At 46.1% G+C, this 13,596-nt stretch overlaps 2 protein-coding genes across 2 annotated transcripts; both read left to right on the forward strand.

Moving 5' to 3' along the window:
- On the forward strand, nt 1-2,228 carry si:dkeyp-74b6.2 (cerebellin-1). Its single transcript, XM_057854611.1, has 3 exons — nt 1-515; nt 574-693; nt 764-2,228. Exons 1-3 carry the CDS (start codon nt 225-227, stop codon nt 959-961), a joined length of 609 nt encoding a protein of 202 aa, XP_057710594.1. The 5' UTR covers nt 1-224; the 3' UTR covers nt 962-2,228.
- Nucleotides 2,229-4,391: 2,163 nt separating this feature from the next.
- Nucleotides 4,392-10,546, forward strand: khnyn (KH and NYN domain containing). Its single transcript, XM_057854585.1, has 8 exons — nt 4,392-4,918; nt 7,770-8,104; nt 8,172-8,306; nt 8,370-9,607; nt 9,675-9,805; nt 9,882-9,978; nt 10,042-10,149; nt 10,222-10,546. Exons 2-8 carry the CDS (start codon nt 7,907-7,909, stop codon nt 10,325-10,327), a joined length of 2,013 nt encoding a protein of 670 aa, XP_057710568.1. The 5' UTR covers nt 4,392-4,918; nt 7,770-7,906; the 3' UTR covers nt 10,328-10,546.
- The last annotated feature ends 3,050 nt before the right edge of the window (nt 10,547-13,596 follow it).

Raw genomic sequence — 13,596 nt, forward strand, 5'->3', positions numbered from 1 at the left:
GCAGGTGGGAAGGGGTGGGGCCAGTGGGTAACTTGGCGGGGAATGAGTGGGAAAAAGCCGAAGCAATGCTGGGCCGGACAAGTTGAGGGACGAGAGCACATGGTAAGGGAAGGACTTCCGTCCACTGGTGTGAGAGCTTCCACTAGTTCCTCCAGGATCATGTCCCGTGACCTTGCAACGGAGCGTGATCGACTCCTCTGAAAATCAAGCGACACCCTCACAGAATGATGCCTTTTCAGTCTCCCGGGCACTGTCTGGCCTTCTTCACCGGACTGCTTCTGCTCACTTGCTGGACGCCTTTGAGGGTCAGCTGCCAGAATGAGACAGAGCCCATCTTGTTAGAGGGCAAATGTCTCGTGGTGTGCGACTCCAACCCTTCCGCCGAGCCGTCGGGTAACGCCCTGGGGATGTCGGTGAGGTCTGGGACGGGCAGGGTGGCGTTCTCGGCCATTCGCCACACCAACCACGAACCCTCGGAGATGAGCAACCAAACCATGACCATCTACTTTGACCAGGTGGGTTGCTTGTCGGAGAACGGAGGAGTAGCGGGATGAATCCCTTTTCCGTTCCTAGGTCTTGGTGAATGTCGGCAGCCATTTTGACCCGGCCAGGAGCCTCTTTGTGGCGCCTCGAAAAGGAGTCTACAGTTTCAGCTTTCACGTGGTGAAAGTTTACAACAGGCAGACGATACAGGTGCGATCTTCCTTCTCAGGACCTTCTCCACCATGCTCGCTTACTCTTTTTTTCCAATGGTTTCTTCAAGGTTAGCTTAATCGTCAATGGACAGGCCGTGATCTCGGCTTTCGCGGGCGACCAGGATGTGACGAGGGAAGCCGCCACCAACGCCGGCCTGGTCGTCATGGAAAGAGGTGACAAGGCGTACCTCAAACTAGAGCGGGGCAACCTGATGGGAGGGTGGAAGTACTCCACTTTCTCTGGATTTCTGGTCTTTCCTTTGTAAGGTTGCGAAATCTCACACCATAAAAATGGATGAAAAGATAAATTGCTCGTGCATGCTAAAAGTGATACTTTCTACTAGAGATAAACTCACTGGTGATAGGCTGCAAATTAAAAATAAAAATGAGAACAAAGCTAATGTTTACACGTGAGTGTGTTTGTCGTCCGCATGCCGAAGCTACGGAAAGCGTCCGGTGGCAGATGGAGGATCAGCGGCAAAGCGAGGGTTCCTTTGCCAGAAACCCGCTGGGTTGATTCTGCTCATCTTAACATTGGCTGCGTGTTAAAGCAACGTGACGTTTCATTGCCAAATAGCATTGAACGATATCACTGACGGCAAGGAACGTTCGTTTATTTGCCGCCAGCCTCCCCACTTCAAACTGTTCGGACGTCTACTTGCGATGAAGTAATACAAACATTTTTAATTATGTTTTAAGAGCCACATACGGTGGGGCAAATGAGTATTTAGTCAACCACCAATTGTGCAAGTTCTGCTACTTGAAAAAATTAGAGAGGCCTGTAGTTGTCAACATGGGCAAACCTTAACCAAGAGAGACAGAATGTGTGTGTGTGGGGGGGGGCAGAAAATCATATTGTTTGATTTTTAAAGAATTTATTTCCAAACTAGAGTGGAAAATAAGTATTTGGTCACCTACAAACAAGCAAGATATCTAAGAGGTCTAACTTCTTCTAAAGAGGTCTAACGAGGCTCCACTCGTTACCTGTATTAATGGCACCTGTTTTAACTCATTATCGGTATAAAAGACACCTGTCCACAACATCAATCAGTCACACTCCAAACTCCACTATGGCCAAGACCAAATAGCTGTCGAAGGACACCAGAGACAAAATTGTAGACCAGCACCAGGCTGGGAAGACTGAATCTGCAATAGGTAAAACGCTTAGTGTAAAGAAATCAACTGTGGGGGCAATTATTAGAAAATTGAAGACATACAAGACCACTGATAATCTCTCTCGATCTGCAAGATCTCACCCCATGGCGTCAAAATGATAACAAGAACGGTGAGCAAAAATCCCAGAACCACACGTGGGGACCTACTGAATGACATACCGAGAGCTGGCACCACAGTAACAAAGGCTACTATCAGTAACACAATGCGCAACCTGTGACTCAAATCCTGCTCTGCCAGACGTGTCCCCCTGCTGAAGCCAGTACACGTCCAGGCCCGTCTGCGGTTCGCTAGAGAGCATTTGGATGATCCAGAAGAGGACTGGGAGAATGTGTTATGGTCAGATGAAACCAAAATAGAACTTTTTGGTAGAAACACAGGTTCTCGTGTTTGGAGGAGAAAGAATACTGAAGTGCATCCGAAGAGCACCATACCCACTGTGAAGCATGGGGGTGGAAACATCATGCTTTGGGGCTGTTTTTCTGCAAAGGGACCAGGACGACTGATCTGTGTAAAGGAAAGAATGAATGGGGCCATGTATTGAGAGATTTTGAGTGAAAATCTCCTTCCATCATCAAGGGCATTGAAGATGAGACGTGGCTGGGTCTTTCAACATGACAATGATCCCAAACACACAGCCAGGGCAACAAAGGAGTGGCTTCCTAAGAAGCATTTTAAGGTCCTGGAGTGGCCTAGTGGTTAGTGGTTGACTGAATACTTATTTGCCCCACTGTATTTGAACTCCTCCACTTGGGGCAGGATCTCATCCCCGACCCGGAGAGGGCATGCCACCCTATTCCGACTGAGGACCATGGTCTCGGATTTGGATGTTGTTGGAGGCAGTCTTTCAGGTCCTCTGCGTGTTCGTTTTCAATTCAGGTGAGACGGCTACACTGGATTGCTAAATAAAGACTGGAGGCAAGAGATCAATACTGCGCAGTTTTAATTTCAGGCATTTCTGGGTGCATTCAATGACAGAACAAAAGCTGTGTAGAGAAATGCACACTAGACAGATAGCTCGGTGTTGCTTATATGCTATACAGATATGGAGGTGTGTCTGAAACGTTTGGTGATTAGGTCATGAGTCTTGCTAGTTGGCAGTTAAAAGTCCATGATTATCTGAGGCAAAACTGTCAGCAGTTTCTGTGAAAAAAAACTCCATTTGATTGCAATAGGCAAGACTTCAATGTGCTGATCTTCATCCCGACAGCTTCACACTTTGCTGCTATCCGCTTCAGTGAGAATTTGAGGTCATGGTTCGATGAAGCCAACAGCACCACATCGTCTGCTAAAAGCAGAGATGCAATGCTGAGGCCACCAAACCAGACACCCTCAACGCTTTGGCTGTGCCTGTCCATAAAAGTTATGAACAGAATCAGTGACAAAGGGCAACCTTGGGGGAAAAGGAAAAATGGTACCGTTTCTCGTAGGCACCGTCTAACTGTCTGCATTACTCGAACACACGTAACATAATCAATCAGGGAATATTATCATTTCTCATATTCACTGTAGGACTGCACTACTCTAACACACCTAATGTAAAATAAATAGCACACCATAGTTTAAAGAAACAGAATAGATACACAACGCCATCTTATCACAGAAGCCCAAACGTGTGCGCCACGAGCAAGATTGACGCACTCTGGCAATCAGTCCTCCCGACAAACGAACAAGGACAAAGACCAGCGCGCTTTGTCCTAAAACAAGTAGTGCCAGCCCGGATAACAATGTTGATAGCAGGCGCTTGTGACGTCAAGACCAGCGTCGGTCGCTGTGGCAACTTCATCCCATCCACGCATGAACCTAAACAGCCCGAAACCGGCCAGAGAGGGATAATCCATAAGCAACGCCCGGACACACCTTTGGCTGGCCCACAGACTTAAAAAACACTGGACACTGAGATAAGACAGATTTTGCGGCTCGGAAAAATTTGCTATGTAGCCTTGTGTTGGATTCAGCATTGTTCCCTCCGTCGTCTGTTTTTGACCATTGTCGACAAATAAATTGTCAACCTGGTGATTCTTCTTTAAACTTTTGAAACATGGAGTCGGTACAAAGGGTTAAAATAAGAAGAGAACGCGCAAAGTTCCGCCTTCCCTGTTGGCGCACGCGAGGCAGCATCGGCCGAGCGGCACTTGTTTTGGCTGTCGCTGTTTCCGTGCGGCTTGACTGGGGAGGCGAATTTCAACACTTGTGACTCATGTTTTGCCCCCATTTCAATATGGTGACGCTTTGTCGTGGCTGGTGACGTCTTAATGCCCAGATGCCCGTCTGAAGGAGAGAAAGGAAGCGCACGGATAACAAATGAGGTTGGAAAAACAGCTTGTTTTAGTGATTGCTTGTTCGGCGTTGTTGTGGCCAACAGTAACCGTTAATCCTGCAATAAAAAAGTCGGTGAGACCAACTCTCCGTGTGTTCTCTATATCCAGTACGACGCTACAATAAATTTTCCCGACGTTTTGATTGGGTGGGCACGAGTTACATCTGGGTGGGCCGTGCCCACCCCGGCCCCCCCATACATCCGGCCCTGTTTTGAGAATGTTTTAGGTTTAGGTTAATGACATTCGAAAAAAAAAAAAAGTGTCAAGATTAGCAAATTTAGTTCAAAATATTCTGTCTTTTTGACACTAAATACAACAGGACAAAGTTGTTTTTCATTTAAAAAAAAAAAAAACATTAGCCTGTTTTCATGGGTCCAGATGAAGTACTTGATGGACTTTATTCGTGACTATTTTGCCCAACATTTTGTTTCCAGGTGCGTGGATGGGGAAGACGCAAGTCACAAGTACCGTTTACCAAAAAACAAAACAAAAAAACCTTCGCTTGTGACGTCACCGGAATTCCCCACAACTGCTGGTTGAGAAAATATTTTCAGGCTCTCATGCGCTCTAATGAGCGTTTTTCTTGTTTTAAGCTTTGCTCAAACCCTGTGGTGGTTTATTAGCGTGCCATCGAAACTTAGCTTCTTGGGCGGCTACTTTCACTTTCGTTGTTGGCTCCAGCAATTCGCCGAGTACGAACCTTCAAGCGTCTTTTTCGGCCGAAACTGGGTAAGGAAGCACAACTGCTTTTATTGAAGTTCCCTTCTGAGCGTTATTACTTTTTGAGTAACGTTTAATTTAAAATCGATCATCTTGCGTGGATCGTCCAAAAACTGCGTCAGCGTCGCTCGAACTGTTATTTTGGCGAAAAAGCGCATTGGATTGGTCATCTCGCGCTGTCAACGTCTGTTTTTAGACGATGATAGACGTCCAATTACCAGTCTCTTGCGAATTTCAACGGGTTTGTGATTAGTAGATGTCTGGTCCGTTTGAACTGGGGCGTTCGTTTCTGCCAGTCCTCCCAGTTCCAACGGATTGGACCAAAAGCGCAGGTTTGGTCTCAACATTGGTAGGGACGATATAATGGCATAACCTGCATGCAGGGGTGGGTAAAGTAACCAAAAATTTACTCAAGTAAGAGTAGCTTTACTTCTAAATATTACTAAAGTAAAAGTAGTAATTAAAAATGTTCAAGTACAAGTAAAAAAGTATTTGTTGAAAAGAATACTCAAGTGATAAGTAACATTGTGAGTAACTGCTCACATTCTCAGTTTAATTTTTTTGAGTCCAACTTCATGTATGTGAACTGCGTTGGTTAGTAACGCGTTACTGTAATCTGATTACTTTTTTCAGTAACAAGTAATCTAACGCATTCATTTTTCTACACCAGTAATCTGATTAGTTAGTTTCCTTAGTGTCTCTGCGTTACTATTTTTTCATTGCCTCATAACGTATGTAGAATGAAGAATATTGTAGTCATGTACGAAGAGCATTTTGAATAGAAAATGCTAAAATAAAAGGTTCCCAAGTGTTACCATGACAACCTCCTAGCTATTTCCTGTTTTGGTCCCGCATCGCATGTATGGTGGACATTCGAGCCGAGTGTTGAGACGTTGCGAGGGAATTTTGATCTGTGGATATCCATGAATGAAGGTGAGTATTTTTCCTTCATTCTGGTGGGTATCAGCAAAAGGTTGGACCCCCTACATGCGCGGCCGTTTCGTAGCTTTGCCGTAGCAACAACGGGCAGTCATTGCTCCAAGTTGACAAGCTTTGTTTACATCATATGCGTGTTGCACATTCACGCCGTGAGGTGATGTTTGTGAGATGTGTTGTAAGTCCGACTGAGTGTAAAGTGCTATGTTGCCGCCACGTTTTGTGGCCAAATTGACCGCGTGTGTTGAAAGGATTACTTCCGGATTGTGCCCGCGCATCCGCGCACGCCACCACCTTTGTGTTTATTGCACTGTACAATCCACTTGTGTGTTGTTAATTATTGTGCCGTCAGTTTGCGTTGTTTTACATTGGCACTGATATGCTGTTAACCATAACCCGAAATTCAGAAGTTTTGACATTCGGCTTAATCTTACAGTTAGCGGGGTTTAATTGGTTGGTGGAGTTGATTTCAACAAATTCCAAGCAGTTTGTCAGATATTTGTTAGTTTCAGGGATCCAGAGCGGCTAAGCTAGCGCAAAATTCTGATGTTCCACTTTAAATTCAATCATCGGAAAGTCAATTACATGTGATGACATATTTCTGTTTTTATTCTTATGTTGAGGCGGCAAAGGGAGAAAAATGGGTAAAAAGTAACTGATATATTACTTTCAAAGTAACTTAGTTACTTTGATCCCGAAGTAATCAGTAAAGTAACTATATTACAGTAATTGTCGGACTATAAGCCGCTACTTTTTTCCTTCATTTTGAATCCTGCAGCTTATAGTCCAGTGCGGCTTATTTCTTGATTTATTTCGGTTAAAATGGAACACCTTATTTGACAGCGGTGTCATAAGACTGTCATAAGACCATCATAATTGTGACATGACACTGTCATGGGCATTACTGAATGCTTATGTCATTAAGTGTCAACTGGCAAATGATGTCACTAACTCCATTTATGTCCAGCTTGAATTTTTACATCCAAAAGTGAGATAATTTGCCAGATAACACTAAATGACACCTGTTATAAGCATTCATAAATGCTCATGACAGTGTCATATCATAATTATCATTGTCTAATGACAGTGTTATGGCACCACTGTCAAATATAGGGTTACCAAATACCATAACTGGCAATAATGAAACAACTGGAACAGTAACTGAAGAAATAAATAGCACAGAACATGAATTTTGATACTTATTTGCATCTGTCGCGCTGCAATGCATGCTAGGAGGCATGTTGGACAACAACAGTGTTGACTGCAGGTGGTAGCAGAGGTTGCCTGTCTCGCCCAAGGGTGCAGTGATGACCAAATGAAGCTTCTTGAAGCAATGAAGCTTTGCAACCAAGTGGTTCAAAGCTTCATGGGGGTTCATTTCGTCTTATGACAGTCATTTGATTTTGAAGTATTACCGGTTAATATCTTTTGGTGTTAATATCCCATAATACAGTGAGGACAGCTGTGGCCTATAGTCCGGTGTGGCTTATCTATGAACAAATGCCATTTTCATGCCAATTTTTGTGGGTGGCAGCTTATAGTCAGGTGCGCCTTATAGTGTGAAAATTAGGGTACTTTTTTGAGGCGTTATCAGTAATCGGTACTTAAATTACTTTTTCAAGTAATCTGTGACAACACTGGACACAATGTATATTGAGGGTTTGTGGATGTGGTCACATGATTGGTCGTAGGGAGGAAAGAGCAGCCTTTTTGGTTGCGCAGTTTAGATGAAGCCAGCTGGAAGAGTCTTTTTGACCAGCAGCACATAGAATACCTTCTTTAATATTTTCATGAAAAGGTTCCGTCATTGTCTCCTGCGTTAAGACTCATTGTTTGCCTGGCTTCAAGGTTCTTGTTTGCACCAATATTTCCCTTTCGTAGATATCACGAACTATGCCAACCATATCACTTGTTGATTTTCTAGGCAAAGAACAAAGTGCTCCAATGGTTCTTACATGGTGGGACAAACTGCGATTCGCATTTGCTGCCTGGTAAGATCATGAAATAAACATCAGACACAGGAATGTGACCTTCCCAGGCACGTTGTTGTGAAAGCCAAGGATGGACAAGCAAAGCAAGGTGGGGGATGAATTTGTGTGTCCCGAGGCCCTCTGGGGGCCTCTGAGCAACCAGCAGGACATGGTGGAAAGGATATTCCGAGTGTCGGTTACCAACAGCGCCGGCGACGTACCTCACGGCAGAGGCGGCCAGATCTGGGTGCAACTGCGAGGGTCGGACCGGGACGTGAAAGCCGCAAAGGTTTAACGCACTCGCTTGGCGCCCGGCAGACTGGCGGCAAAGACGAACACGTCTATGTGTTTCTTAGATCTTTGTGAGAGGACTCGTGAAGCCGGAGGAACAGCAGGAGATGTCTTACCCAGCGGTCCTCAACTGCATTTTCTGCGGCGCTAAGGGGTTCTTCATGGACTGCATGATCAAGAGCACGTCAGCGTACATTGTGGTGAGTTGTGCCGAGCTCGTCGTGTCACGAATCTGTATTGATCATCAGTCTGCATCAAATCAGGTGGGTTCTCCAGGTTTCCTGCTCATATCTGGTCTCGCCGAGCCTGTGGTGCGAGCCTATTCCCTCATCGCAGATCTTTTGGAGAGATATAAGGGAGGGCACACCGAAGAACAAGGTTCTGATGAGTTGTCTCCGCGGGCCTTCAAAGCTCTCGTAGAGAAATGGCAGGACCGCCACATCTTGGATCTCCTCTTACTCCCGAGATCTGTGAAGGAATCCCTGCTGGACTTGGTAAAAGAGTTGGGATTTGAGTCGAACCTGATGCCAGTTCAAGTGAGTAAAGTCCCTGGGATGACTTCGGTTGCTCCCGAGGACCAGGCTGAGGTGGGACGAGAGGAGGGGCCGAAGCAGGTGGCGATCCAAAAAGACGACAAGGTGCAGAAGCTATCTGCGGCCAACAAGGATTTCTGGCATTTGTTGAAATTCTTCACAGCCATGGGGTACACGGAGGAGGTGGTGAAAAGGGTTCTTGGGCGAACGGGACCCAAAGAAGCCTCTCAGATCCTGGACCTGGTTCAGCAAGAGCAGGACAACAGCGACGGTAATCATCAGCGCGTGAGGGACTCGCCTTGTGAGACTGATGACGAAACAGTTGGAGCGGGAGGCGGACGAGGTGTCAGAGATGTGCCGGGTGAGGTCGGCGAGCGTCTGGGCGTCAGTGCGGAGGAGGACGATGACTTTGTGATGGGAGTCCTGAAGAAAGCCGCCGTTAGCTGTGGTTACATGGAGCACAACGTGGCCAAAGCTTGTAGCAAGTTGCCGGATGGATCCACCCATCTGCTGCTCCTGGAGTTGCAGAAAGAGGCAAACGCTGGTATGGAAGGCTTGAAGGAGGGCCAGAAAGCTAGAATGACCGAGGATGATGAGACAAGAGGAACCCACCGAGGGAAACAGAACATGAAGGGTTCAGAAAACGCAAACCAAACGGAACATTCTGTGAATTTAGATTTGCTGTGCACGAATGACATCCTAACGCATCTACCTCCCGACCCTTTAAAAGGACTTCCCGCGCCGATGATCCCGTCACAATCTCTGCCTCAAAGCCCAAGCCGCTCCAAGCAAGCGCTCCAAGATCAGCGCTCTCCAACAAGACCCAGGGAAAATGGCAATGTGGTAGTGACGGGCAAGCAGCGCTTTCTAGAGGGACTTCAGACGCCCTTTGAACTCCAGCTAACCGACCGACCGGGGAACCCTAATCTGAGGACCATCATCATAGACGGGAGCAATGTTGCCATGAGGTACGGGTTGCGCCTCGGATCACGTCGGCTTTAGTCAAGATTATGCTTTGTGTTCCCCCTTCCGCAGCCACGGATTATGCCAATTCTTCTCATGTCGCGGGATCGCTTTGGCTGTTCAGTATTTTTGGGGGCGGGGTCATCGGGAAATCAGTGTCCTGCTGCCCCAGTGGCGACAGAAGAGCGACCCCCGCAACAGAGGTCGCTACGCCCGTTAGCTTGAATTCATAACAGCCTTACCTTAACGTAACACCGTTTTTGGTCTTCACCTCGGCAGAGCAGCGCTATCTAGACGAGCTGGAGAAGCTCGGCCTGCTGTCCTATACACCCTCCAGGGAGGTCCAGGGCGCCAGGATCAGCTCATATGACGACAGGTGGGTACTTGAGGTCAGGTCAACATTTGCAGAAGTTCCGTCAATATTCGGTTATCGTTGCAGATTCATGCTGCAACTCGCGCAAAGGACAGGCGGCGTGATTGTGACCAAAGACAATATGAGGGACCTTTTGAAAGAGTCGGCCCAGTGGCGGGACATCATCAAAAAGAGGTTAAAGCAGTTTTAGGAACTTCTGTGTTCCCTATGTAGCAAAAATAACCTAAGACGTTGTTTCCACCGCAGACTGCTTCAGTACACGTTTGTTGGAGATCATTTCATGGTTCCAGATGACCCTCTAGGAAGAGGAGGACCTCATTTGGATGACTTCCTCCTTTCAGATAAGAGGTGAGAAGTTTCATATCAATCTGAAATAAAAGTTTTTTTTTTTGTTTTTTTTTACAAAAATTGCCCTTCCAGGACACCCGACCCAGGGAACAGTTCATTTGCTGGCATGGCCACGAATCCCCCTCCCTTTGCTAAAGTACACAAATTCCCTGAAAGAACCCCAGGTGACGCTCTGAACGGAGCGTCGGGCGAGGGGCTGATAGTGGGCCACCAGCACCCTGAGTCCAGTGCTCAAGCCAGTGACGCGAATCGTCCCGACCGAACAGTTGAGGCCACGGCGAGACTAAGGGAAAGTCTTTGTCAGGTTTTTCCTGGTCAGGACAACATGGTGGTTCTGGTTCTGCAGAGCCACCCAAAAGAGAATGACCTCAACGTCCTTTCAGCACTTCTTCTGGAGCAGTAAGAAGACCGCAAATAGTTGTCATTTTTAAAACAGAAATTGTCTTGGATGCATTTGATCTGGAAGATCAGACTAAGTACTCTCAAATGTCACTGGAATAACATTGGTTTGATGATTTGCTTTAGATAGTGTGCTTTTTGCCTATTTTGATCCTCTTAGTAAATCGCACAGATACGTTCGCGTTGAGAAAACTAAAGTAAAGGACAAACTCACACATTTTTCTGAGTGCATTTATTTTGTCTTGTTTTTATCACCTAATTTTTTGATTAGCTTAGCTTTGACTGCAAAATGGGCAATTACTGCCTTTCGAGTCAAGGCTTCAATTCAATTCAATTTTATTTGTATAGCCCCATATCACAACAAGGTTGTCTCAGAGGGCTTTACACAGTCAATTTGATACACAGATACAGTAGATGAATGAGATGAGTTCATGTCCTGGGCATCCCCCATCCTTAGACCCTCCATGACGGCAAGGAAAAAGTTCAAAAACCCAGTGGGAAATGATAAACCTTGGGGAAAACCACAGTCAGGAGAGATCCACTCCCAGGACGGACAGGCTATAGATCAGGGGTGCCCTAGTCCCGTCCTTGAGAGCGCCTATCCAGCTTGTTTTCCATGTTTCCCTCCTTGAACACACCTGAATCAAATGATCAGCTCATCAGCAAGCTCTGCGGGAGCCTTATAAGGATCCAGATTATTTGAGTCAGGTGTGTTGGAGGAGGGAAAAATGGAAAACAAGCTGGATAGGGGGTCTCGAGAACTGGACTTGGGCACCCCTGCTATAGATGCACCAGGACTGGTGATGGGTATTAGCAGAAGGAGTTCCAGTTTTTTAGAGATGCAATGGGGTGAAGGAACATGAGGGGGTCCATCTAGCCAGAAGATGAGACGGGGGGGCAAGGAGGACGTCCATCCAGCCAGAGGTCATGATAGTCAGGCGGCTGCGGCTGAAAAAGTAGCCCCTCCCCCAGAGGGGAGGGGGGAGAGGGTACACTACACAGGGTGACTAGTGATGAAGAGACTAGTCAACTAGATATTAGAATTAGAAAAGAGAAATAAAGTAAAGACAATTGGTAGGTAGAGTGAAAATTGTTGATAGGACTCAGTGGCTGTACTTCCCCCAGCATCATAGCTCCTAGGGCAGCTTAGACTGAACTGTGAGTCCGGTCTGTTTTCAACTAGCCTGACCATAAGCTTTGTCAAATAGGAACCTTTTAGTCTAATCTTAAATGTACAGACAGTGTCGTCCTCTTTAAAATTAGCTGGAAGATTATTCCATAAGACAGGAACTTGGTAACTAAAAGCTCTAGCTTTTACTGTACTTTTAGAGACACTGGGAACTACCAGTAGACCTGCATTCTGAGAACGAAGTCTTCTGTTGGAGTGGTATGGAACCAGAGCATCTGTGAGATAAGATGGCCCCAAACCATTAATGGTCTTAAATGTAAGAAGGAGGATTTTAAATTTAATTATAAACTCAACTGGAAGCCAGTGAAGGGCTTGGAGCACAGGGATGACGTGCTCCACAGGTGTCAAACCGATTCCAGAAAGGGCCTAGTGGGTGCTGGATTTTGTTCCAACCGATAACGCGCAGAGAGTTTAACCAATGCACTTCCTGCTGAAACAAGCAGCACCTGACAAAGTTTAACTGATTCCACATGTAAAAGATCTAATTGGTGAAAAGGTGTCTTCTTCATTGGTTGGAAAGCAAACCTGCACCCACTAGGCCCTTTCTGGAATCGGTTTGACACCTGTGACGTGCTCTCTTCTATTAGTTCCTTTTAAAAGTCTTGCTGCTGCGTTCTGGACTATCTGAAGACCTTTTAGGGAACTTTTAGGACAAGCTGTGAGTAAAGAGTTAAAGTAATCCAATCTAGATGTAACGAATGCATGAATTAATTTCTCTGCATCGTTTTTAGACAGAATATTTCTAATTTTAGCTATGTTGCGCAGCTAAAAAAGGCAGTTCTGCAGGTTTATTTAATATGTGCTTTAAATGATAGGTCTGGGTCAAATCAATCTCCTAGGTTTTTAACTGTGGTGCTGGTGGCTACACTCGCATTGTCCAGAATGACTATCTGGGCCATTGGAGAGTCTCTCACACTTTTAGGGCCTATTATAAGGACTTCTGTCTTATCAGGGTTAAGTAAAAGACTATTAGTGCTCATCCAGGTATTTACATCTCGGACGCAGGTACTTAGTTTAACCATTTGCCTGATTTGATCAGGTTTAATTGATAAATACAGTTGTGTGTCGTCAGCGTAACAATGAAAATTAATGCCTTGTTTTTTGACGATATTGCCTAAAGGCAGCATATACAGCGTAAACAAGATGGGCCCGAGGACCGACCCTTGCACGCCATAACTGACCCTGGAATACGGTGATGATTGCTGGTTTATATTGACAAACTGGTACCTATTAGATCAAGGGTGCCCAAGTCCGGCCCTCGAGAGCCCCTGTCCAGCTGGTTTTCCATGTCTCCCTCCTCCAACACACCTGAATTAAATAATCAGGATCGTTATCATGCTCCTGCAGAGCTTGCTGATGAGCTGATCATTTGAGTCAGATGTGTTGGAGGAGGGCGACATGGAAAACAAGCTGGATAGGGGCTCTCGAGGACCGGACTTGGGCACCCCTGTATCAGATAAATAGGATTTAAACAAGGGTTCACTAAATCCGGACCTCGGTGCCATTTTTCCAGTCGTGTTTTCCACGTCTCTCTCCCCTAACACACCTGTCATCAGCAACCTCTCCAGAAGCCTGATAATGATCCTGATTTTTTTGATTCAGGTGTGTTGGAGGAGGGAGACATGGAAAACACGACAGGAAAAGTGGCACCGAGGTCCGGATTTAGTGAACCCTGATTCAAACCA

This window comes from Corythoichthys intestinalis, chromosome 13 (assembly GCF_030265065.1).
Source record: "Corythoichthys intestinalis isolate RoL2023-P3 chromosome 13, ASM3026506v1, whole genome shotgun sequence".
NCBI lineage: Eukaryota > Metazoa > Chordata > Actinopteri > Syngnathiformes > Syngnathidae > Corythoichthys > Corythoichthys intestinalis.